The following is a 26,687-nucleotide window of genomic DNA, read 5'->3' on the forward strand; positions in this document are numbered from 1 at the left end:
TTCCAATATAACAATCAGTGGGCCTTTGCACTAAGCTGGAACAGAAAACTAGCCCAGGTTGAAAACACTCTGCACTTCAACCTTTTTTCCCCAGGATTATTTTTTAACTCCCACTGATTTTGATTACCATTCAGTGTTCGGCCATCTGGACAGCTGCACATTAAGTGGGATGTGAATGAAGAGACTAGGGTAAAGTGGGAGGTCCAAAACCTGCTTAATCAAGTACTGCTTCCAAGGGAACCATGACTTAAGGGACAAAATGTTAATAACTAAGGATAGAGACCTGAGGGGAAAGTTGAGCTATTTGTTTCACCTAATCCAATCCAGATAAATGACTAGTCTTTTTCATGAGATAGATGCTGTTGACCCCTTTTGCAAGACGCTTTTTCTGAATTATTAGGAATTCTGTGGATCCCTATCCAGTGAAAAAGTCAATTATCTTATGCTAGCACTACTCTTGTTTCCTGTCACTTGAGCACAAGCTAAATTTCAGATATCCTCATAATACTCTTAATTATGGTCTTGTAAATTGTTCATGCTAAAGCCCATTAAGAGCTCTATGAGAGACATGACTTGGAATGTATTGGTGGAATGTACTCATTTAAATACATAAAACATCTGGGAAATACATGTTTCATGTGAACTGGTTTGTAAAGAGCTCTGTATACTGAAATTAATTGCAAATATAGTGTCCCAAAGCCATCTATTTGCAATTGTGTTAATCTTCACTGATTTATCACTTCTGAAAATTCAGTTTCAGTATGATCGCAGCAATACCCAGAGGGAACTGAGCCCCCAGTTTACACTTGCAGACATATTTTATGCTGTCCATTGCATTAAACCATTTTTTTTTGTCTTAGAAAAAAATAATCTCAAATTGCTTTCTGTTTCTTAGGAGTAGCAATAGTGATGGGAGCCCAGGTGACATTTTCCTTGATCTTCCTGGGCAAAGAGAAAAGACCTGGGCTGCGGCATACACGTTCTGCAGATTAACACCCTTCTGCATGGCAGGCATTGTTGGCAGGACTTGAGCTTCTAGAAAGCTATCTTTGGGGAACAAGGACTACCAGAGATGGGTTCCGTGTGACATCTTTGTCAATGGGCTTGCAAAATTATTGAGGGAGACTTTAAGTTAGGTCCATCAGTGGGTGGAAGCATACACTGGACAGGGCAACAGGGGAGGTTCTCTCCCATCCAAGGAAGTTGGACAACCAAGGGCCTGCCTCAAGTGCATGTATACTAATGTATGCAGCTTGGGAAACCAACAGGAGAAACTAGATGTCTGTGTGCAGTTGAAGAGTTGTGATGATACGGGAATTAGAGACATGATGGGAGAGTTCATGTGAAGGAAGTATGGCAATGCATAGATAGAGGTGCTCTTTCACAAAGGCAAGGAAGGTGAGGGCTGAGGCTGGTTTTGTGCTCTATGTAAAGGGTGCTATGGACGAAGGTTTACAGGCCTTTGGAGAGCTTTCTTGTCAGGATCACAGTGAGGGCTGCAATGGCAACATCATGATCGGTGCCTGCTCTAGGCCACCTCATCAAGGACAGGAGGTGGGTGAAGCCCCCTTCAACTAGGGAGAAGTCATCTCTTGATTGCAGGTCCTGGTTCTCATGGGGACTCTACAATCCCAACATCTGAGAGGGCGATGTGGAGGAGGGACAAGCAATCCAAGAGATTTTATGGGCATCAGGGACTATTTTTTTGGCAAAGGTGCTGGACAGGCTGAATACAGGAGATGCTCTCCTGGATCTGCTGCTCACAAACAAGAAGGAGCTGGTCAGGGAATAACAGTCAATGGCAGCCTTGGCTGTGGTGTCTGAGATAGCAGTGCTTAGGATCCTCACGAAAAAGGTGCAGCTGTTATTACTGGGGAAGCAGGGACTGCCATGACAGGGATTTTTCTGAGACAGCAGGTGAGTCTCAAATAAACAAGCATTGATTTATGCTGCAGCTACAAAGTAATCCATCTGTTACTAACTGAAAATTAAGCATTAATCAAACATTAGTCAAGCCTTATTAGGTATATGATACCATGAGTCTGATGCTGAGTTGTTGGCTACAATCGCTGCTATCTTCAGTTCTTGGTCTTCTTGCAACTAAGGAAAGCAAACAGGTATTACAAAATATTTCCTTTCAGTCAAGCAGTTCTGTGGTATATCTGGGTGCAAGGCAAATGGGATGTTTCACAAACAGGCCTTCATATTACAGAAGTGAGGAAAAGATGGAGTATACTAAAGGCTGTGACTTTACGGGAGCAGACTTTGGCTTCTTCAGCAATCCAGTAGGCAAGACATCTTGGGAGGCTGTCCTGAAGTGCAAAGGAGCCCAGGAGAGCTGGTGGATCTTTAGGGACAAATAAAAGCAGAATAATAGTCCACCCTGAAATGCAAGGTGGAACCTCAACAGGCTGGAGGAATGGGCTGACAGGAACCTCATAAAATTCAGCAAAGCCAAATGCACAGTCCTGCACCTGAGATGGAGTAACTGCATAAATCAGTACAGGCTGGAGACTGAAAAATTAGGTAGCAGCTGTGCAAAAAGGACTTGGGGGTTCTATGGACTAGTCGGGTATGAGTCAGCAAAGGGCTTTTGCAGCAATGAAAGCTAACAGTATGCTGGGCTGCATTAGCAAGACAATTACAGCCAGCAGATCAAGGGGAATGATTACTCCCCTCTACTTGGCACTTGTGAGGCCATATCTGGAATTCTGTGCCAAGTTTTGGGCCACCCAGTATAAGAGAGAGTTTGACAACTTGGAGAGAGTGCATAAAATTTATTTTGTTGGACTAGTAAGTCATAGAAATTGGAAGTGGAAGAAATTGCTCGGACCATCCCATAATATATTTTTACCTTGAAATTAAGTTATATTTTGTTCAAAAGTTGCAGTACAAGGTACAAATTAAGTTCATGCAACCTGGAGCCAAAAACCCTCACCACTTTCATGGAGGAAGCATGTTCTTCCTTTGGCTTACTGAGTAACTCAGGCAATTAAGCTACATGTTTTGCCTCACGGTACTTGCGTGGCAGCTCGTTCTGAGCTCATGCAGACTGTGCTTTTCAGCAGTTACTGTCCCCAGTAACTAGTTTATTGGTTTTTAGCCAGTTACTCTGCTCATTTTGCTTTATAGTTGGCCAGTAATAACAAATCTCATGACAACAGACCTCAAGACTTACCCAATTTCCTTGAAACCAACGTCAGCCTCCTTATACTTGATCTCACACCTGATCCTCAAAAGAAACTACCATATACCTTCCAAACATGATTCTTAGAAGTAAAACCAGTATCTGAGCTACACACCAATACAGGGCTTAATACAAGTAATTTTGGTTTATGCCAGCGCTTAATCTGTTCCCCTTCCCACAATTAACCTCTTCGAGTTCCAGAGTCTGTAAGGTACACATCTCTAGCTTTTTCTGCAAAATACCTGTAACATCACCTTTTTCATCACACCTCACTACTTCTTTTACCTGCAAAATTACCCTCTAATCCAGATGTATCAACTGTTTTTACCTAGACACTAAACCCTAAATTTGTATTTAGTTTTGAAGCTTAATGCTTCTATCTTGAAGCATTTGAGTTGAAGAAGGGCTTGTACGTCTGAAAGGTTAGGAAGACCGTTACAGGAAGACAGAGGAAAATTTGAGAAACGCCTAGCACATCGTTGGTAACAAACAGGTGAAATATAAACTGGAGCTCAGATAAGCCTACAATCGAGAACAAGATGGAGATGAGTCTTCTGTTCCCTAAACTGGTAATTCACCACTCTTTCTGTTATGGTACTTACTACAAATAACAGCTCTTTTCTCACCAGTTCACCTTTGTAGGTACTAAGGACTGGAGGAACTACTGGTATTGTAAGACCAGAAGACATCACTGTTTTCCATAGCCATATAAATTTCAGCTTTACTCCATCTGTTTTGATGACACTAGCAATTCTACTACAGCATTACCATCACCAGGGCTATGGGCAATAATACTGCTACCATTTCTCATGGAGCACTGAAATATGTAGATACGTATACCTTGTCACGGTTTCCTAAACCTGTTTCTTCTATGTTCTTCTCTGCACCAGCAAAGACTCTAAAGTATCCCTACTGCATGGAAAAAATCCATTTCAGGATCATGGAATTCAGCTCCTGGCGATAACCAGCCTTTTGCAGATATGGCCAATGACAGCAGAGATGATCATCAGGATAAACCAGACAAATATTCAGAGTTTCTGAGGTTGAAGTAATAAGCTTCCCCCTCCTCTTTATTCTCATTTCTTTTTCAAAAGTCCCAGCTACATGATAGAGATGGTAGCGTCATATGCAAAACTGGGCATCTCTGCTGACCATTAGCTTGTTTTTCCCTCAGCACTTTTGGCAAGACTGCTGAGAAACAGAAGAAGCTATCTTTAACAACTGCATGTTGGATCTGGCTGTATCAAGAACCACTTTGTGGTCACAGGTTTCCAGGAAATACCCGTCCTTGACAGTGACTGTCCTCAAAGGGACAGAGAGCTCAAATAAAGGTGTTTGTGGGCTAATGCTACCATACAGTCTATACGAGAGGACTGTATAAGGATGCTTGATTTAACTAAGAGATCAGTCTGGATAGGTTGTGGTTTTGCAGACTGCTGACTGTTACTTATTCCACAGCTTTCATCTTTGCCCAAGGAGACCTTTCCGGCACAACGCTTATTTTCCGTATTACAGTTGTTAGCAGGCACTGTTGTACCAGACTGTCCCCGTTTGGCCCAGGACCCAATGCGCAGCCTGAAGGTGGAAGCTCTTTCCTCTCTCGTGAGAAAACCTGGATGAAAACCGAGGGTCCAGATTAGGAAGCTGAAATTGTGGGAACGAGTCGCCTCAGAGGCCAGGTAAGCAGAGGAAGTTCCCGCCTTCTTCCCCAAGAGCTTTCTGGAAAAAAGAGGGGACGACGCAGGTCTTCCCGCCGGGCCTGACCCCGCGCCCTGTTTACCCCCTTCTCCCCTGCGGGCCTAAACCGCGCCGCTCGCTCTTCGCTTCTCCTTCAAGTATGAAGGACCTTGACGTTTCGCCCCGGGGGCTGGCGCTGCCCCGCGGCCGCAGCGGCGCAAAGTACAAGGGGTGGTGCCGCAGGCTGGCGGCGGTGCCGGGGCTCGGCCCGGCCCGGCCCCTCTCCCTCAGCTCCCCCCGGGGCGAGGGGCCCCGCCGCCCCGCGCCTGTACCTCACGGCCGCCCGCCGCCCTCGAGGTGCGGCCGCCGCCTCCTCGCGGCCCGCTCCGCAGGGCGGGCATGGCGGCTCTCCCCGCCTCCGGGGGGCAGCGCCGCGGCCCGGGCAGGCCCCGCCCCGCTGCCTGCCCGGCCGGCGGGGCGGGAAGGGGCGGCACCGCAGCCGCCCTATAACTCCCCTTTCGCCGGGCGGGCAGGAGGTAGCGGTTCCTCAGGAGCGGGATGGAGGCGGCAGCGGCGCGACAGCACCCCGCGGGGCCGCGCTCTCTGGGCAGAGCCCTGGCCGGCACCCGCCCCCGGGAGCGCCCCGGCTGCCCCCCAGCCTCCGCCGGCGGCTCGAAGGGCGAGGCGCGGGTGCTGGTCATCAACACGGGCGGCACCATCGGCATGGTGCAGGACGCCAAGGGTGAGGGGGCCCCGGGCGGCGGGGGGAGCGGGGCGGCGGAGGCGGGCTCTCCCCTCAGGGTACGCTGCGGAACCGGCCTGGTGTGGGGTGCGGGCAGGGCGCTGGGCTGGGGGATGCGCCGCTGGGCGAGCGGAGGCTGAGGCTGAGGCTGCCGCTTCCTTAACTAACAGCCTTGCTTTGTGAGCGCTCTCCCTGGCGCGGTGTGCGGTTCAGCATCCCCGGGTTTCTCGTAACTGGTACGGGCAACGCCAGAAGGGTGTGTGCTGTCTTCTAATCCTCTGTTCCTAACAGCTGGTTATTTCGGTAGCTTAGTTGACAGGTATCCTTTTGACAAGAGAGCCTCACAGCTAGTTAGAGCGGGCTTTTGGCAGAGGACAACGTGTTTCCTGAAGTGTGAGTCCTTTCTCCCCTCCTTCGCGCGCTGAAAATGAAACCAGCTTAATCGTACCAGTCGTGCAGTCTCATTTAGCCGCAGAAGAGTCACGGTCCCGGGCTACCTGGAGAGCATGTGCCTCGCATTCCCACTGGGAAGAGCGTGGGCTGTTGGGGGTGGTGGCCGTGTCAAGGATTTTCAAGTGGTGACCTGACAGACGCAGCTGATGCAAGTGTGGCAGCATACGTGCTGCTAAGTGTCATAACGAGTGAGATCAGATGCAACATCTGTGCTCATCTGCCTCTAGGCAGACTTCTGCTGCTCTCCTACCAGGTCTTGACTTCTTTCAAGAAATCATTGAAGAGTTCTGCTTTACCTTACCAAAGGAGGGTGAGACTCACCTTGACGAAAAGGCTAGGCATGCCAAACCCCCTCCCACACAGCAGAAAAATGTTTAAATCCAAAATTGAACTCTGAGATGTCTCAGTATACTGCCTGCATTTCACCTGAAAGCTTCTTGGGTACCTACAGGTATATGCTATGTGTTTTCAGGTGCCCATAAATGTCAGCAGGTAGGTGCCTAAACTCACCTAACACCCCCCACTACCCCCCCCAGGCCCCCAATCCAGAAGCTGGTTGGAGTGGCACCTGAGCACCACTAGACCCTCACTCAGTTGGCACAGATCCAAGGGATGCCAGAAGCACCAGCCAGCTAATGTGTCCAGGGAAAGGAACGGATTTCAGCCAGGTCTGACTTGCTGCAGGGATGTACTTTTACCAGCATTGGTATAAAGGGAAAGAGGGTAGCGTATGGGGCTGGGGGGGAGAGGGCAGCAGGCCAGTTTTGATAAACATCTATTCAGTTTCCTTCCTCCTTCACTTGGGAGGCAGTGGAGCATGCCAGGGCTTCCAGAGCCTGTGTCTGTCTAGATTCAGAAGCGTGAGTACTTGTGTTCCCTACTACAGAATTTCAAGCCCCTGCCTGAAATACCATCTCAGCTACTCATTTGTAGCATTAAAACACTTGGAGCTTTACCTCAGAGCTTTCTAGACTAGATTTTTTTCTAATACATATCCTTCCTTCTCAGAAGGTGGTGGCTGGCTGATCCTTATTATTGTAGGGAAGATGCTTTAAGGGGTTTTCTGTTTTGTTTTTTCTGGCTGTCATGTTTGTGTTTAATTGAAGTTGTAAAAAAAAAACAAACAAAAAAACAAAAACAAAAAGAACACCCCCCCCCCCCCCAAAAAACCCACAAACAAAAAAAACCCAAATCTATATTTCAAATGACAGGTGGTGACTTTCCTCTCTCTGTCTGCGTTGTTTATACTAAAATAATTTCCTACTTCTATTGTCTCAGCTTCTGAAATACCTCTTTTAAGCAAATAAATTAAAATCACATCTCATTCTTTTTATAAATGAACTCCATAACCTTTTCTCATCTTGTATGCCTTTTTTTTCCCTTTTGCTTAAGAAGTGTCAATCATTAAAGCATGTGCAAACAATCTAACAGTTATGATCCAATGATGCTGACTTGCTATATCCTGGTGAGGGTTTCAACCTGCTTTTCATACACAGCTCTAGCAGCGGAGCAGCCAGAGTACCTGTTTCAGAATATTTGGCAGTCTTTAGTGTTCAGACAGAAGTTGGTGAAAGGGTATGGGAAAGGCAGCATGCTTCAAAGGAAAAAGTGATAGATGCTCATTTCTTTTTTTCATCAATGTATAGAAAGTGCCTGTTTACAACCATACCTAGAACTACAGGTGTTTTATTTCAAGCAAGGTGAACAGAAGTAGCTTCCCTGAGCTGCACAAAACCTTTCATAGCAGCAACTGCTCAAAGTGAAGGAATCAAGCTAGGTTTCTACCTAACTAATTTCTGTTTAGGCTTACAAGCTTTTCTATGGCATTTCCAGTTGCTAGGAGGAGATGTTTTCATTTTTAAATTCAGATATTTTTGATAGGCCTAATGTGTTCTGCAAGGAATGTGTTCCTGTGTAAAACTGCCCCCATGTACAAGACTGATACAATCATGTTCCCTGGGCTCATTGTGCATGTATGGAGTGATTATTTATCATCATGATATCTGATTGTGAACCTCCTGCAGAGGTTCTGCAGTTGACCTGTGCACGTGTGACAACTCCAGCATGTCTTGGACTTCTTGGACTTTCTGCATGCCTACAGTTTACCTGAGCAGGACTAATTTTCAGAGGATGGATAGTCTGTTTCTGTTTGTGTGAATTGGGTGACAGCCAGACTCAGTTGCAGACTCTCTCCGTGTTCATGTTTTTGCTGTCAAATAAGCCATTTCAGTGCATTTTTAAAATTTCTTCCTTCTACTGCCTCCTACTTGTTTCCTCCTACAACAGCCTCTTTTGGCTTATTGATAGCTCATTTCAGAAAGAGAATCTTAGTGCGCTCCTCAGTGACGTTACTGTGATACTAATCTTTGCATCAAGTTTGTGTTCATGGACCTCCTGGCTGGTGCCTTCAGGAAGATCTTTTCCTTGGGCTTGTGGGCTGGATCTTTTTCCTAGCTTTTACCTGAAATATTAAGAAAAAAAACACCCAACAAATACAAGTAGAACTAAGCTAAATCCCCTTAGAAAGATTACTTATCTTGGAATAGAGTCTGCCTGTATAACTTAGTTAACTATCTGTCTTTTCTAGACGTACTAGACTGCCAAAGGACTGGCTGCTGTAGTCCAACCCTTTTTCTGTTTGAGACCTGTGCACCTCACTTCTGAATGCTTCAAGTGCTACAGCTGCAGAAATGAATACTTTGGAGAACACTTTCTGCTTCTCTGCCTTTGCAAAATGTAGCTGTTACTTTTGGGATCTGGCACTGTAGATGCGAGTGCCATTTGTATTGATATTCCTATAGATAAAAACTGGTTTAGCAAAGTCCTTTGTATTCCTCAGCATGGAGAGTTTATTAGGATTGGGGTTGATGACTTCAGCATGCTGATGTACAGTATGCTCCTTCTCCCCAGCACCTGTGGTTTCTTAGGTGCAGAGCCCCACTGACACAGCTGCATCAGACTCTTTCAGCTCCTTGTTCTCTGCTGCAGCAGAGGTTATAGGATATCTTGATTGGCAAGTAGCTATAACTGTTATCTACAGCACCAGAGTGAAAAGCAGAGTCCTCAACTGCAGATGAGACAGAACCATGCTTGTTCTCCTCGGCCATAGTTGCTTGTTTGCTGTTCTGCCTCTGTCCATCCGCTTTGTGATGCCAGGGTTGGCCAGCTAAAGAGGGGCAGGACAGAAGTTGATGAGAGCTATTTGGACAAGTTGCACAGCCTGCCTCTTCTCTGCAGGGGTGAAGTTGCTTCAAATACTTGGTTAACAAGCTTGGCTCACAAAAGATGTTTTCCATGCATAATAAAGTAGAAGTGTTCTTAAAACAGTTGCCCTTTAGTTCCCCTGTGTTTGCTTCTTGAAGCTGTAAAGGAGAAACACTGCTAAACATAGATGCATTTAGGGGACTGCACAGGTTGTAAGTGGGTCATCTTGGGTACATCTGCAGAATGTCTTAAAAAAAGGTTTAAGTTCAGTGCAAGCAATTACAGAAAAATCCTGACAGATTTGTGATTAAGAGAAGAGATGAGGAACTGCCACTTATAGAGAAGGGATTTAAGAATATTAATGTATATCAGCTCTCTGGTTCCTGGGGCAAATACAAAAATAAACAGTCTAATCTATTGTTAATATTCAGACTAAGATGAGGATTGGACAAACAGAAAAATAATCAGAAAACACTTGAAACTAGGCTGCATTTCGGAGCTAAAAAGACTCTATGCCCAAGCGCAGCAGAAGTGGCCATTTGTGACTAAGCTAGGAACATCCTTAATAGGAAAAGCAGGGATTATAGCTGAACGAACGAAACATCCAGAGCTTGAAAGCATGTTAAGTATATTTTGAAAAACAAAGTATTCCGGCAGGAGTCCAAACAAATCCTCTCAAATGCTATTGCTGTCCTGTGAGAAAGTTGGCTATGAAGAGGCCTGTTACTTCATTTAAGGCAAGCCAAGAGGGAGATTAGGGAGTTCTTAAGGATTTTTCCATCAGTTTGGAAAGTAAATGGAAAAAGACAGAAATACTATTGAAAATACTGTCTCTGTTTTGGAGTATTTTAAATAAACTTTGCTGTTTGAAGGTGAAGCAAAAAAAAAAAAAATACAGATGCTAACTTGGATGAGAATTGTGTTTACACAAACAGAAGAACTAGGAAGTAAGAGAGAATTACCTGGCCTCAAATTAGGAATAACTAGGACTAGCAGAAGTAGAATAATGAGGTTTGACGGTTTTTTCGCCATCTGAACAGGTGGTATAAAACACATTCACTGAAATTAAACTGAACTGGACAGTGAAGGCAGTAGAATCTTGAAGTCGAGACGGCACTACCTCTGATGGAAGTTCCTTGAATGAAAAACATCTCAGAAAGTCAGACTTAAGAAAAACAGGGTGGCTTCTGACTCTGGATGCCAGGACTGTTGCTGTCATTCCTGAAACGGAGTACTGGGAGATGAGTTGCAAGTTAGATTCACAAATGAACTCAGCTCTATGATGCTGAGGATTGTAACATCAAAAATTTAGGTGTCTTTCTGGCTAATAGGGAATAGCATGCAGATTCCCTTTGAAATACCTGGTTGCAACCACGACACCTGCAGATCCAGCAAACACTAAATGTACTTTGGCTAGTTTAAGCCCCTGCTCACAGGTAGGGAGAGAGTGAACAGAGCTTAAGACGCATCCCCACTTGCAACTTTTTCTATTCGGCAGCTTATGCACCTTCTCTGCCTTTTGTCAATTGAGATTTTCAGTCCTAAACCTGCTAATGCAAAGTACCTATTCAAGACAGTGATTAGAAGTGATTAGACAGTGACACTTAGAGAAACCTCAGCTTCCTAGAAGAGTCTTAACTATTTCAGTATGTATATAGATCTTTGTCTGTATCTGTCAGTGCTCAATACCTACTGTGGGGTTTGTTTTAGCTTTCTCTTTTATTTGTTGTTGGTTTTTTCTCTGTGGAAATGCTATTGCCATTGACAGTGAGACATAATGTGCAGCTTTCCAACATAGTCATACTAGTACCTTGCTGTTTGTGCCAATACTGCTGTAGGCTAAGAAGTTTAGGTAAAAATATCACAACTTTATTTATAGTTGTGCTGGTTTTGGCTGCGATAGAGTTAATTTTCTTCATAGTAGCTAGTATGAGGCTATGCTTTGGATTTGTGCTGGAAACAGTGTTGATAATGCCAAGATGTTTTCGTTATTGCTGAGCAGTGCTTACACAGTCAAGGCCTTTTCTGCTTCTCACCCCACCCCACCAGTGAGGAGGCTGGGGGTGCACAAGAAGTTGGGAGGGGACACAGCCGGGACAGCTGACCCCAACTGACCAAAGGGATATTCCAGACCATATGGCATCATGCTCAGCATATAAAGCTGGGGGAAAAAGAAGGAAGTGGGGGAATGTTCAGAGTTATGGCGTTTGTCTTCCCAAGTAACCATGATGGAGCCCTGCTTTCCTGGAGATGGCTGAACACCTGCCTGCCGATGAGAAGTGGTGAATGAATTCCTTGTTTTGCTTTGCTTGCGTGCGCAGCTTTTGCTTTACTTATTAAACTGTCTTTGTCTCAGCCCACGAGTTTTTTCACTTTTACCCTTCTGATTCTCTAGCCCATCCCACTGTGAGGGAGGTGAGTGAGTGGCTGTGTGGTGCTTAGTTGCCAGCTGGGGTTAAACCATGGCAATAGTACAAAATAATGGTCAGTGTTTTGTAAGTCTTCTGCCACTAGGTAGAGAATAGCTATGGCAAATGTAAAAGAGAACGTTAGCTTTTTGCTACAGTTCCAAAAATTGTCTTCCTGCCCCTACTACTGATTTGTACACAAGCAACAATTAAAAATAGGTAAAACACAAATATTTCACATGGAAGAGATTTGTAACATTATTTCTCTTAAATAAAGGACTGATTTATTTCAAGTCAAGGAAAGAACAACTGCATGGAGATTTATTGGTTATATTCAGTTTTCATGTTCTTAAACTGGCAATAGACTGTTTAAATTTACTTTGGAAGGATGGGCAAACAGCTGTGTAACTTGACTTGCCTCATTACTGTGCCACTTGCTTCCTTCCGTGTCTGCTCCTTTATTTACTTCCTTTATTCTTTATCTTTAAGGACTTGCTCCTGAGGCCAATAAATTAGTAAGCAGCTTGAAGACCATGCCGATGCTGCATGATGAGGCATATGCTCAGGAAACAAAACTGAACAACTTCCATGAATTTCCAGAGAACACATTGGTGCTCCCGTAAGTACACTTTCTTTGGGAAGAGGGAGGGTTAGGAAGTAGCTTGTTAGTTTTCAAATAATTACATCTCCAAACATCTAATGTGAAGAATCCATTATAAGATTAGCAGAAATGCTTATATTGACTTAAAAGGAAAAAGCCTACCATGTCTGGCGTGATAGAAAATGTCTGTTTTGATATATTTGCAATGAAGCGTCTTACAACTGCTTGAGAAATAACTTTTAAATTGGGCAACAAGCAACCATTTTGGGCAGCTTAGTCCTGCATTTTTTTCTTGTTTTGGATATTAATTTGCTACTGTGCAAACGTACAAATATTCTATAGAAACTGAGAAAACTGTATATACAGATTTGTGTGAATTATCTTCAACATATGTCTGAAAAAGTAGCATCTAATTAATGCATCTGTGCATGGGCCTCATGCTTTAATTCTGCAGGCCTTCTGTTTTTACAAAAAACCTAAAAGCTGATTGTCTTTCCCAAATTTATGCAACATTATGATAATAAGCGATGGGCTTATAATTAATCTGCATTGCTTCTTAACTGTTGGGCAATAATTAATAAGCTTATAGGTTTTATTTAGAGGGCAGTATGCTAATTTGAGATACTCCCCAGCTGTGATGAATGACGGTACCCCTGTAAACATATTAACTTTGCACAAAGGATGATTTTACACAGTCATTCAAAAATAAATGGGACTATAGCTGTTTTGCCATAAGAGTAAAAATGGATATTCTTTAATCTTTAAGGAGAAAATCAGGACATACAAAGGAAATGTAAGGTTTATTAATTTCCTTCTATTTTGTGTTGAGATCTCTGTGTAAAGCTTTTAAAAGGAACCCCTTAAAAGGCAGATGGCAGGCAAAGGGGTAAAGGGAAAAGAAATGAACTCCTGGTTGAGTAGTATTGATGTGAACATACAGTTTGTGTTAAACACGATGGTTATACTAAGAAAAATGGAGCTCTGTTACGATACTGTGCTTGTAACTGAATAACTTTTAAATACTTTAAGGGATTTGAAATATAACAAAACTACACTAATGTACCCATTTAAGTCCTAAATATACTTCTCCTGGCACATCTTTTCCCTGAAGAACAAAAAAGCTTAAAATAATCATTTACATCAAAAACTGAGGTTTAAAAAACAGTCTTGTCTTGTTTTTCTGGCACTGCTGAGTGCCGTTTCTGGAGGTTAGTCATGGCAATTTGCCATTTTCTCTTTTGTGCTAACCGAGTGATATTTTAACTAGGCAGTTGAGAAACATTGTGAGTTTCTGAGGGGAGAAAATAGGAGTAATTTGTGAACTTTGTATATCTGTGTGATAACCTTGATGCAAGAGGAACGGTACAATCTCTTTTTAGTGAGAGGCATCAAAAGTTGTAGACTAGGCTGGTCTCTGGTGTCAGTATGTCATGTTTTATTTAAACAGCACATCCTCAGGGGAGCTTTCTTTTCACAGATTTTCAACTGACTTCCAAAGTTACTCTTAGCATGTGTAGGTGTGATACCCAACAAGGTAATTTTTCATATGAAGTCTAACTTCTTAGGTACAGTATGTCAGTTGGTTATGAATGAAAACTACACATTCTTTAAATGCGCTCTCTGCTGTACACAACTGTCTTACAGGCCTCATAAGGAGAGTGGGTCTTCAGATTTTATTAGCTGATGAATTGATAATTGACTCTTGGTTTTGCATATTTTATATTGTTGAAAATATGTACAAGAATTGCAAGTGGGAACAAAACACTATAGTGAATGCCGAGGGAAGGTAATCAACCTTTCTGTGCTCTAAGCACCTTACTTCAGGAAGTTTTACGCAGCCATGCAGTATCCTGGTCTTTTCTATAGCCTGTGACTGTCTTCCAGTGTAAATGTTGAAGTATCTGTCACAGTTACAACTGGCAGGGAACTTCCCATCGTCCTCAGGCAGTGGAAAAGCATTGAGAATGCTCTGAAGATGATCCTGTTGAACATGTTCCAGATGGCTCTGCCTGGAAGAGCGAATAGGAATGGCAGAGCTGGCCTGCTAGCAGTTCTTTGTTAGCTGCTTGTTGGCCACTGCATTGCTAAATAGGAACATATTCCAACTAACGTAAGAATGGGTGAAAATGATGGTTATTCTATCCTCTTCCAAGCTTAAGAAAGGTAGCAGAAAATATTAGGGTAGTAAGTAGGGTTCTTTTATTACCACACATCTTAACTGCCAAGTTGAATTTATATATGTAGTTGACTTTATTCTGAGAGGTCAGAAAGTTAATGTGGAGAAATAAGCATGCTTTGTGGGGTAAAACAGATGCTCTGTATGCAGTCCATTTGGCTGGCAAATCAAAGGTCTTTGAAGAGTCAGATTTCTTGAGATAGGCAGGTGGAGAAAGGGAGACCCATGGTCCTGGGAAGCAGCGAGAGCAGACAGCACGCTTAGAACTAGGACAATCCCACTGTTATTCCATAGCCATCATCACCTTTAAGTCCCCTCCAAATTTGGGATTGTGTACCTTTTGTAAGGTGTTTGAGTGTCTAGACACTTAATCTTTGGTCTCCATCTGCTGGACTACACACTGCATGATGATTGAAACTGTTACATTCCTCAGCCCCACAGGTACTTCATCCTATTGATTGACTGTTCATTTTTGGTTTGGGTTGGGTTTTTTTCCCTTGCATAGATGCTTTGTCTTGTTTTCATTGTATTTAGAACAGTTTTTTTCCCAGCTGTCAAGGTTGCACTTGTTCAGTGGCCAATAATTGATTGCCAGTGAGTTGTTTATAGCCCTGAGGCCTCTGTTTTGAACCTATGCCAGTATTTTAAGATCTTTGCTATTATCACATGCTTAAACTCCACATCATAACCAGAGACAGCTGGTACCATAGAGCAAACTTTCATAACAAGGTGACAACAGGCCTAATGGGCTGGGACTGGGGTTTTACAAAGTTAGCCTATTACTGGCAAAGGCAACAGTTTACTTGAAGATCTTAACTAACCAAGAGTTTTTTCTGAAATATGAGGTTAGAGAAACTGAGAAGAGTAGATCTTCTAAAGGCCACGAAAATTAATCACAGTCATAAGACTCTTAAGAGAAGAGACCCTTTGTGTCAGGAAAGAGTATCTATTTATAGGGTATCTGTATTTATCAAAGGATCAAAAAGTTGTTGCAACTCTTCTGTTGACCTCCTGTAAACCTTGGGAGTTTTAGAGAGTCCTCTGAATAGCTTATGAAGCATTTTTAAACCTTAAGGCTTTGTATTGACTTTTGTTAGAACTCAGTTCTAAACTTACAGTAAGTCTGGGTTCTTCTTTTCTGTCTTTAGTTTTATCAACCCCTCTCCCCCTCCCAAATTATATTTATTATTAAATTAAATTTAGGGATTTGTGCTTTAAACCACATCAAGCCATGAACTTCTAAACTTGGAACTTAATGTTCCAAATTTAAGACTATTTTTTTGCCATAGACTTGGGGGATAGGGAGGAAAAGGGTGAAAACTACTGATTTAGAGAAAAAATTAGAAGTGATGAGCTGATATTAGCTCTAAGTTGTTGGTTTGTTTTTTTTTTTTTTTTTTCAATTCTCTTTCTTCGTAGTGTCTCTAAGCAAAACAAAAGAATTTTTTACACAATCCTGGAGCTCTCACCGCTGCTTGATTCTTCCAACATGACGCCAGAGGACTGGGCCAAAATTGCAAAGAAACTTGAGGTACTACGGTGTAGGATAAGAATTCATTTGTTGCTTAAACAAAACCAGCAGTATGTCTAGTATACTTAGCAAGATAAAACAGTTCAGTAGGGCTATATGTGTATATTTGTTTATTTAAAATGTAAATGTTATATACCTTGCTTAGGTACTTGCAAAGTAATAAGTGCTGTGCTTGCAAGGCTTGCCCTTTTTTTTTTTGTTTTGAAAATGCTGCAAACTCATTAAAGTTACAGGTTCTTCCAATGATAAGCCATGTCATAATTCCGTACAAGAAAGTGGGAAAATTGCAGCTATGATTAAATAGGGTGTGTAATGTGTAGATTGATATATTCTAAAACCTTGACTTAAATTCACTGTCCAAAAATGTTGAATAAAATCCTCAGGTGTAGGTGACTTAACTGAAGGTTGCTTGGTTACACATAATTTGAATGTTCAAATAGCTTAATAGTTGGCTATTGACATAGAAAATAATTTCATGTCTTTATGCCTTGCTTACTCTGGACACAGATGGACTTGACGAGCTTTGGCTTTGCAGCCATTAGGAAAAATGCGATCATGGTTAGGTTTCCCACACTAGAAAATGTTTAAAGCCCTAGATATTTCTGCATATATAGATAAATTCATTACATCCTTCTCTAGATTAAAAAAATAGCATTTCTCTGCTCCTGTCCCCGTGTCTGAACTTAGCTGTGTGCTTTTAAGAAAGCAGAAATGCAAAACACTTCAAATACTTCACACCAGGAATTCATACATAGCTGTTAGAAATAAATAACCCCGTGGGCCTAGTAAGATGTTGCTCTTCCACTCCTGCTTGCTCTGCGATAGTGGTCTTTATAGTGTAAATTTCGTCCTTTGACCAAGCTGTACCAATGCATGAAAATGGTATAATAATGCAGGTATTGATGCTGAAGATTCAGGTAACAGTCTTTCACCTTTAGGTCCTCTAATCCCAAAACCACCAAACTAGGGATGATGCTCCTCCTATCAAATGCATCTTGCCAGGGCACAGAAGAGATGGAGCTGGTGTATAAGTGGAGAGCCTCTAGGATGGAGCAGGGGTGCAGCTGGGAAAAGCCCAGGGCCAAGAGTAGAAAGCAGCAATCCCATGCTGAACAGGAGAGAATTTGCCTTTCTTCCTTAATGACATATTAGTTTTATTACCAAAAAAAGTGTTTCTTTCCTGTACACTGAATGCAGCTTCTCTGTATGTATAAATATCCAGTTCATGTGATCCAAGTGAAAAGTGCTGAGAAGGGGAGAGAAAAAAAAAAACTTCACCTGTCTGGCTTATGCATAGACACTGCCACTTTGTGTTCTTCTTGGACATGTACTTGGCACAGCTGTAATGTGCTGATGACTTTCCAGACTGAAACATTCTAAGATGTTTCTGTGGGATATCTCCTTTATTGCCAGCCTGATCTTTTACATTACGAAGCTTAAACCAAGCTATGTTCTTTTGCATCTAATAAAGTTCATAAGGCTGAAAATACTCATGAGCGTACTGATTGAGTTAGAGGACAAGTGGCTATTTCTGTGCTCTTTAGCCCTTCTTGAAGCTTACTTATTATTGCATTGGTGAATAACTACAGCATGCTTTTTGCATCAAAAGCTTTTTGCTTTTGGCCTACAGAAAGATCTTGCAACACTGGCTGTTGTTCTGCTGGCTAACTTGTTAGAGATAAGCAGAAGTCCCCCGAAACTTCTAGTAGGTAGCAACATGTAGACACAAGTATCAGTGAAGAAATAGCAAAAGGACAAGTAGAAATCTGCAGGTGAGTTTGGAGGTGACCTTATTATCAGGAGATGCCAAGCGTGTGTGCCTAGTGTAGCATAAGAAGTGTAATTAAATTTAATTTTAATTAAATTTCATTAAATCGTTTAATTCTATGGCAACCCCCCTTTTTTCCCCACACTGGCACTTCATGTATCTGCGTAGACTTCTATGTAATCCTTTCCATGTTACCAAATTACATCAGAGACGTCAGTATCTCTCACTACAGTGTTTACTATGTGCCTCACTCTTAAAACAGAGGAACCGATTCCTTTTTCCTCCAAAAGCCAGCGGATGACTTTATTTCAACACTATGAACTGTGCAATTCATGGCTTTGCATTAAAAAAAACCCTCCTGTGTGGCATTGTATGTAGATTAAAGTTGTTATGAAATTCCTTTTTGCATCTGTACGTGCCTGATAGTCTAAGGGACTTCTCAAAAACCTTCAAGTGTATGTACGTTAATGAGTAAGAAGCCTCTTCACCTCTTTCTGCTGCAGAAGTCACATACTGCTGCAGAAAGGATGACTTTTCAACAGAAGAGGGCACTCTTACACTGGCAATTTGCCTGTCTGCCACCCGGGTTAAATGGACTGTTTTTTCTATATGTTATGATAGCCTTGGTTTGCCTAATCTGTTCCTGTAAATGGTGTAATCCCTAAAGTAAAAGCAGCAACAAGAAATCAGACTATACGACTAATTTGCATATGTTAACATTCCTGTTTAAAGCCATTGCTAAGCTTTTCTTAATTAGCAGTCATCTGGTTTAAAAATGCTGCATTAATATGTATACATAGAAGAATCTCTTTGACTGTTCCATAATTAGAATTATTGGCTCTAGTGCTTAGTGTCCTATTAACCCTTAATTGTGTGTAAACTGAACACAGGATAACTTTAGGAGGAATTATGCATGTAGTACCCTTTAAAGTATTATGTTGTTGCTTGCATCAGTGAAAGTAATGCAATATGTATCTCACTTGCTGATGCCAGTGCGTTGCTCTAAATGTGAAAACCGTCTCTCCATCTCCAGGAGCACTATGAAAAGTATGATGGTTTTGTGATCCTTCACGGCACTGATACCATGGCCTATACAGCTTCAGCCTTATCTTTCATGTGTGAGAATCTGGGTAAAACTGTTGTTCTGACAGGATCTCAGGTAATGGACTTAATTAGAAGTGGAAGTTGGAAGCCTCATTTTTGGTTTTTATATGCAAAACTAGGTAGTATCCTGATTATTACTGTATAGTTTAGTAGTGCAGGGCAGGCCTCTGGCCAGGGTGAATGATCACAGCGCTGATAGAAATTAGTGAGAATTGGCAAGCTCACCAGCTGAGGATCTGCCCCATAATTTTATCATTAATGACTTTACAACTCTGTACCAAATCAGACCAGTAGTTCATTATGGCTGGAGCCAGATGCTTCAGAGAAAGATACAAGAGCCTGTCATTGGCCATTGTGTATTAATCAGTTTATATGAGAAGCATCTTTCCAGCCTCAGGTGGCTGCTGGTTGCTAGCTGTCTTTTTTTTTTTTCTTTTAAAGCCCTGAAGCTTATTACTTTTTACTTCATCGGTTGTTATCCTGTCTGATGTTAATTGTTGCATTCTTTATAATTTTTTAAATGATCTCTAAGCATTAGATGCATTTTTGATCATTTTGGTTCCACAAAGCATCTAACATGGTCTGTTTCCTTTCCTCTAAAGACTATGTTTATTAATTTTCAGTCTCTTAGCTGGAGATCAGCCCTTTGCATGTTGTCTGAGGGGGAGGGGTTGTCTTACTAGAATAGCTTGCTTGAGTGTAAAATACAGCTCTAATCACAAAGGAGAGATGAAACATTGCACTGTAAAATTCCCCTCCCCCATCTCATAACTTACCTTTCACATGTGGTCTATTTGAAGTCAAAATACAAAAGTCTAGGCAGGAGTACGCTCCCACTTACTGTCTTGACATGGGGCAGTCTAGTTGTGATACATCACATTCTAGGTTTTACTTTCTTTTTGGCTTTATTGCTTGGAGATCTGCCTGACATATGATCTAGCAATGGAGCATGTGATTTTTCATTGCTGAAAGGAGCTCTGCCTCTCTGTTAATAAAGAGGCAATTTGAAAAGGCATGGAAGTCATCGCTCAGCAGACCAAATTTCTGGTTTTAATCTTGTCCTTTTCCGTTGGTAACAACGTGCTGGCTTAGTTTTTCTATACTGTGAGGAAAGATGGTGCAAGAGAGCTGCTGTTGTGAAGCGCATAGTGGCAGTTCTGTATAATCTGGGGCTGTTGCTTTTTCTCTGTACAATCACTTCTCCCATGCTCAGTCACTTTAACTATGCCTGCTTTCTATTTTTTATATTTTTCCTGAATCTGTCTTTCAATCTGCTTAATCACACTAGAATTATCTCTGTATTAGCTTTTAAGCACTTAAATTATAAAAGTCTGTTAAGCACAGAGGGAAATCCTGCCACCTGCTGCAGTCTAAAATAGTTTGGATGAAGAAGGAAACTTTGTTTGTCATAAATCATTGTTACATAAATTATTCATGTATTTGTATTGCATAAGTTGGACTCTTTTTTTCCGCTGTGTAGGCTTTACATAAGGGACAGGGTGTAATTTCATTCTCTGCTCTTCAGGTGCCCATATACGAGTTGCAGAATGATGGCCGAGCCAACCTTCTGGGGGCACTGCTCTTTGCTGGGCAGTTTGTGATTCCTGAGGTCTGTTTGCCTGTGAAGACTGTCTCAGAAGCTGCTTTTCTCCCTCTAGCCAGGACACATACTTACATATTCAAAATATCTGGTAGGCAGTAAGGAATTGCACTTAAAGAGAAAGATAACTGGATTCTGCTGAGGTAACAGGCACTTGCATGGCAAAGCATGTGCCATTTTCTCAGGAGTCGTGTCCCATTTTGCCTGTATACAATCTATAAAGACTATCAAGTCTGAAATGTAGCTTGCAGCAGACTTGAAATCAGAGGTTCCCTTGCGACTATGTGGGATCTGAAACACTTGTCAGTCAGTTTTTTAACTGAAAGTTACTCTGAAGTTCTAAAGTTGCTCTAGAACTGGTAGGAGTGTCTTCTAGCTCTAGTTCCTGAAGACTGAAGTGTCGAGGATGATATACCTAATGGACATGGAAGTACCTCGATGGTCTCAGCACCCTGCCTTTAAAGATGTTGGTGCTGTGCAGCCCAAAAATCAGGGAGAAAACTGGTCAAGTTACACCTCATTTCACTTCTGCCATGCTCCCAAAGCTGGTTCTTGTAAGACAACAGCAATAGCTGACTGGCCAAGATCTTCATAACTGATAACAACTTTGAGGTATCTCTTTTTTCTTCAAATTCCAATTGACAAATTTTAAAGGACTTGAAGTAACCTAATTATTTATGTATGGTAACTCTTTTGAAAGTTATCCTCATTTTCAGCAGGCCTTTTGTTAAGGTTTTAGACTCTGAATTTAGATAAAACTGATGAACTTATTAAAAAGTCCACAGCATTTCTTTCCTCTATCTCTGAAGTGGACTCATGTCTCCTAGACTATGCCTCGTGAGAGGATTATGAAACTAGTTAGCTCTTAACTTGTTTTGTTCTTAAATTCTTAAACCAATGTGTGACAGATGTGCCAACTCTTTTTGAAAGAGTAAGAGTCGTAAACATCTACTAGCCTCTGAGTTGCTTTAAAGATTTAGAAAACACTTTATAAAGGACGGAGTACAGTATTTATCTACTGAATCTTTTAATTACTGGCTTATTCACAGACCTGTTTCTTTACTTGTCTTGCAGGTGTGCCTGTATTTTTATAATAAACTGTACAGGGGAAATAGGGTGACTAAGGTGGATGCTGGGAGTTTCAATGCCTTTTCCTCACCTAACCTGCCTCCACTTGCAAATGCTGAGGTTGATATTACAAGTAAGCAACATCATCTTTTAAGCCTTGTAATTTATGCCACATGCAATAGAACTCTAGCTGAAAAGAATCTGTGCCTATGTAGTTGAAATGCTGTTTTTAAACTCAAATATCTTTCAAAGCCCTGTAGCTTGATTCCACTTTATCTGCTCTGAAACTGTTTAAATATTAGTAAGACTGAGAATTTGTGACTGAACTGCATTTATCTGTTGAACATAGATGTGAGCTAGACTGACTTTGACTAAAGATCCAGACTAACCAGAGGGAATGTTGCCCCTGTGTCATGAAAATGCTTGCTCTGAAGATAAAAACGAGGGAGTGAGGACTGAAAGAACAAAGAGTTTAATCTCATTAATGACCGTGCTGGGCTCCGAAATCAGGCAAAATAGTCATGGCACAGTACTTGCAGCTTCAATGGATTCTCTGTTTGATGCATGTCATTGTGTAAGATGTTTTACTGGATATTTAGGACCTGTCTAAACTGCAAGCACACTGAAAACAGCAGACCTAGAGTATGTGCTGTGTGAAGTTTTTTTTCCCCAAACTTACTCAGGCTCCCTATAATTTCCGTCTGTCTGTTTTTTAAGGAGGGGAAAAACTACATGAAGATTTCAGGACCCATTTGCAAAGTCATTAACACATTGATGTCTGTTCTTGGATAAATGGCAGCCTCTCTTTGGAGAGGGAGAAGAGAGACATGTTTGGAATCTAGCCAAATGAGGAGCTGCCAAAAAACATACTGAAGGACAGTTTTAAAAAATAAAGCATGTTATGTGAGCTGCTTTTGGATAGGCTAGGTATATTAAAAAGGAGTAGGACTTGGTGACAATCTCCATTATTACAAAAAACTAGGAATAGGAGGAGGTTCCCGAATTCTTTTGCTAGGTGCTGTTAGCGGCAGTAGGAGATCTAGCCCTGTGCCATGCAGCGTGCTGTTCTGAATGGTTTCTACTGCTAGAGAGAGAGACATTCTGCAATTTGGAAAAATAAACTTATCCCTTTCACCTAATGAGTGGTAGTTAGTTAACAAAGTTTCAGGATCAAAGCACTGTTTGTAGCAGCCAGATACAAACTGAGGAAGCCTGTGAAATACTGTAGTGGTCCGTAAGACATCTCTCAGGTAGAGTCTGCTACTGTTATATTACTGTGCTGTGTCAAATACGGTGTATCTGAAATCAACAGAAATGCTGTCTGTTGATTGTTGCAGTAAATTGGAGAGAATCTTCTTTCTTGGGTTTTTATGAACTGCATCAAATAGGGTATAAATAAATTCCATTTACTGACTGATCAATAATGAAATCAAGCTGCAAATTGCATGCTATTTCTCTCTCGGATTTGAATGAACTGTTTTGTGATTCCTTGTCTATAGTAGAAAAATGATAAAGTTATTAAGTACTTCCCTTGGCCCATATTGGGTCCCATTATCTTTTCAGTAGAATGCCCCATTGAGATCAGTGGGGATTTCTGATTTAAAAACCAATGGTGTGATAGGCTCTATTTTCATTTGTTTCAGTTGATTACCCAGTTAGGGTAGCATCATTTATCCAAGATGACGGTGTCAGTATTGAAGGATTGTTTCATTTTGAAAAAACATAGTTTATAGTATGGGCAATCTACTAGTGCTGCTTTATTTTGTCCAAAGTAATTGTTTGAAACATTGCTGTCTCCCTTGAGTTTGCTTGTACAATCCTCATATGAAGCTTTCATGGAGACAAGGAACCACTTGGGCTTTTAAAAACAAACCAAACAAATCTAGCATCTTTTAACTTTTTTTTTTTTTCCAAATTACTTTGTATAATATGTCTTAATCGTCCTGTAGACAGGGCTGACTGTAGACAGGGCTGACTCTTGCTGCTTCAGCGTTATGGAGAGCAGCCTGAGGATGCCAGGAGGAGTAGACCATGTGTAGAAACTCTTCCTCAGGCTTTCCTGTTCTAACAAAGCTGGGAATGAAAATTCCAGAGAAGCAGAGGGGGACACCTGACAGGATGGAGGGAGTGGGGAGTGTAATGGGATCATGGGTTGGTATGCAGGGATGAGGAGAGGACATGCTGTTCGAGGCTAGGCATACCATATAAAAGCAATGATCTACTGCAGAGCCAGAGAGGGAGAAGCTTAGTCTTCTTCCCTTCCCTAACCTAGCTGTAGCTCCCTTCTTTGTTTTTGATATCCATTTTTCACCCTGTTCCCTCTTAAGGTGAGGCTCCCAGTGGATTTCTGATCCCATCAACTGGCTGTGTTCTTGGCGACATCCTTAACTGTGTTAGCAACACCTAAGAGTCCCGTTATCCAGTTTTAGATGAGCAAGCGTGTCAGCTTCCTGAAGACTTTCCATTTACTACAAGAAACACCTGTAAGAAGTGAAAAATTCTAGCCCACTCCTGAGATGTGTAAGAAACCCAATGCCAATGGGAAATACTTTTGCAGCAGAATCAGAAATCTCTGTATGAAATGGACAGTATAGAAATAACCAAAAATATTTCTAAATCTTAAAGCTTATCAAATAAAAGACCTTGCCTTATTTCTCCCATATTTTGAAAACAGGAGAGACAAAGAGGACTACTTCACTTGAAATGTGTGAAGAGTCTCAGTATATTTCATAACTGATTACTCTCCTCTGTTCTTCATTGTCCTGAAGCAAATATGAAACTTGCTTTGTTACCACGGCTGGACTTTCTTCATCACACATGCATGTAACTTCTGGGAGTGGTGCACATGTACAGGACCGTATGATGAGAAACATAACTTGTGTAGGGGGATGAACAGAGTCTGTGTGACTGTGCATGCAGATGTGGTACAGCAGCACCAGAAGGTTAAAAGGCACTTTTGGGCTTGTCTCTCCACCGTCTCATTAGAGAGAAGCTATTCGTCACTGGCCAAGTCTGTGTCTTGGTTGGCAGTTCTGGTTATTTATAGTAAAAAGCCCAAGTCATTTATGTGTTAAGGCAAATGCCAGCTCTCTTCACTGAAGTGATTTTGGTCCCTCCCCCTTATAAGTAGGCATGTTGATTCTTGCAATGACACTGTTCAATTTAAATATTCATTTCAAAAGGTGTGTGTCGATTGTTTTATAACAAACTGCCAAAAAAGGGGGTCTATGTTTGTTTGCCGCCTTCAGGAATTTACACCCATAGGTTGGCCTGTACTCCCCACCCCTTGGCTGCCGCCATGAATTGTAATGAATGCCGGGGCAGCTTATATAATGGTAGGGCTCGTCTGTAGCCCTGCAGAGAAGGATGAGAAGAAAGCATTGCTGTTTGTCTGGAGCTCTGCAATCACAAAAAGCTGTATTTCTTGTTTGATTTCATAACTCGGAGTTCAGTCACCACTCCTAAGGGAGGTGTCGCTCTTAGTTGCTGTTCTCCCATTATAAGTTGAAACCTGCACTGTGGCATAGGCACTGCTTAACAACAGGGGGGTTTTGCTGCTTTCTAGACTGTGTAGAGCTGCTTCTCTTCTTTAAGTCAGGTTGATGTTTTTTCTGTACTAACCCTGTCACCATACTTCTCTGTGTGTGTGTGAACATAAATAAGATAAGGATGTATTTTTTGAGCTATAATTTTAAAAGCTGTAGTGTTTGGTAGGGAGGGGGGGACTGGAAATAAAAGAGTATTATTTATGTGATGGTTTTGTTTGGAAGAATAAACAAAAGGCCTTTATCTTGAATGCAGTCTCCTTGAATAATGCAATCTTTTCTATCCCAAGCCATTTTGGATACAGTATATAAATAGCCATTACCTCTTTATTTTATGTACATTGCTTTAAAAACTTCCTTTCTGCTGTGCAACACCAGTAGCTAGCTCACATTTGTTCCTCAGCTTTGTATCCATATTTACATAATGCAGTACACTATATCACCATATCAGTTAAACTCTACAAGCACAGCCCATCCAAGTCAGAACAGGTTACTGTTTTCTGTGTTGTGCCAAAACTGAATATCCCTAATTAGTCACTCTTATCCATAGGATAAAAAACTCCTATGAACACTGATATATACAGCTTTTTGTACTTCACCTGCTTGTATATGAGTTTCTTGCTTAAGAACTGTTAGTGATTCCTAAGATATTTTTATTTTTTTAATTTTTTTTTAATTTAACAAAAAGAAGATTGCTGTGTGGAATGACTACAGGCTGCAGGACAGCTGGTTTATTCAGTACAAGGAAGATGCTTGAACTTAGCTATGCGACATAAATATTCTTCCTTTTGGGGGATGTAATCTTTGAGATGGAGGATGCAAAGGGTGTGTTCTAAACTTTTTTATCCCCTGCATGGCACTCTGCCTCACTTAAAACAGTTCTGAATAAATCTGAGATGAAGTCAGGCTTTTATGTATATTTGTTTGGTTTTGGCTCTTGCATCACACTTGCCTTTTGTTCTGCCTTTTAGACTCATTTGTCTAATGGAAAACTAACATCTGTGGAGTCTGCAGTACCAAGCACGTTCTGTAGGCTGACGAGGTTCATGACCAAGAGAGTGTTAACTCGGGGACAATCTTTAGTTCTTTTTTTTAATATACTTTGGAATTACATCACTGTACTATGTCTGCATGCATTACATTTATCTTGACGATGATATGTTATTTGGTAGAGCGTACTCCAAGAGTACAGGCATAGACCTGGTATAGGTCTGACTTCTGAATCTATCCTCTGATCTCTCTCCTTGGTCTTCTACTTTTGGCAATATCTTAGTGATCCATGCCAAGGCAGGTTTCCTCGGTTCATTCTTCCAAGTTCATTACAGGCATTAGGGATGCTAATAGTTGCCAAACTTAGTAGTATGCATTTGTGAAGTTTTGGCAGGGACTCCTAGCTTATGGACTATAAAGGAAAGAAAGCTCTGATACAGTTTTATTGCCATCCCTTCTCATAGAGGAGGCTGCTTTTAAAGAATTAATCTGTGTGTTAGAAGGTTGAAAGGATTGTTTTTATTGCTAAACGCTGCTGCTTCTTAAAGCACAGTGCTCATGAGTGAGTGTGGTTAGCCAGGCCTATGAACCTCAAGCAGAACAAATGCATGACTTCCTGCACTCACCTGTGTA

The 26,687-nt window shown here is 41.6% G+C and overlaps 1 protein-coding gene across 3 annotated transcripts in view; it reads left to right on the forward strand.

The window, feature by feature from the left end:
* Positions 1 to 4,745: 4,745 nt before the first annotated feature.
* Positions 4,746 to 26,687, forward strand: part of ASPG (asparaginase) — a 49,433-nt gene continuing 27,491 nt past the window's right edge. For 2 of the 3 annotated variants that reach the window (XM_052783334.1, XM_052783335.1), the window contains exons 1-6: positions 5,390 to 5,606; positions 12,161 to 12,290; positions 15,868 to 15,979; positions 18,781 to 18,906; positions 20,377 to 20,460; positions 21,526 to 21,652. In XM_052783334.1, the coding sequence (XP_052639294.1) occupies positions 5,423 to 5,606; positions 12,161 to 12,290; positions 15,868 to 15,979; positions 18,781 to 18,906; positions 20,377 to 20,460; positions 21,526 to 21,652 (763 nt within the window). In that variant the 5' untranslated portion in view covers positions 5,390 to 5,422. Of the gene's footprint in view, positions 4,867 to 5,389; positions 5,607 to 12,160; positions 12,291 to 15,867; positions 15,980 to 18,780; positions 18,907 to 20,376; positions 20,461 to 21,525; positions 21,653 to 26,687 lie in introns of those variants that run through there. The other variant, XM_052783336.1, reaches the window with a different exon arrangement.

The sequence above is a fragment of the Harpia harpyja genome, chromosome 3 (genome assembly GCF_026419915.1).
Source record: "Harpia harpyja isolate bHarHar1 chromosome 3, bHarHar1 primary haplotype, whole genome shotgun sequence".
NCBI classification, from domain to species: domain Eukaryota; kingdom Metazoa; phylum Chordata; class Aves; order Accipitriformes; family Accipitridae; genus Harpia; species Harpia harpyja.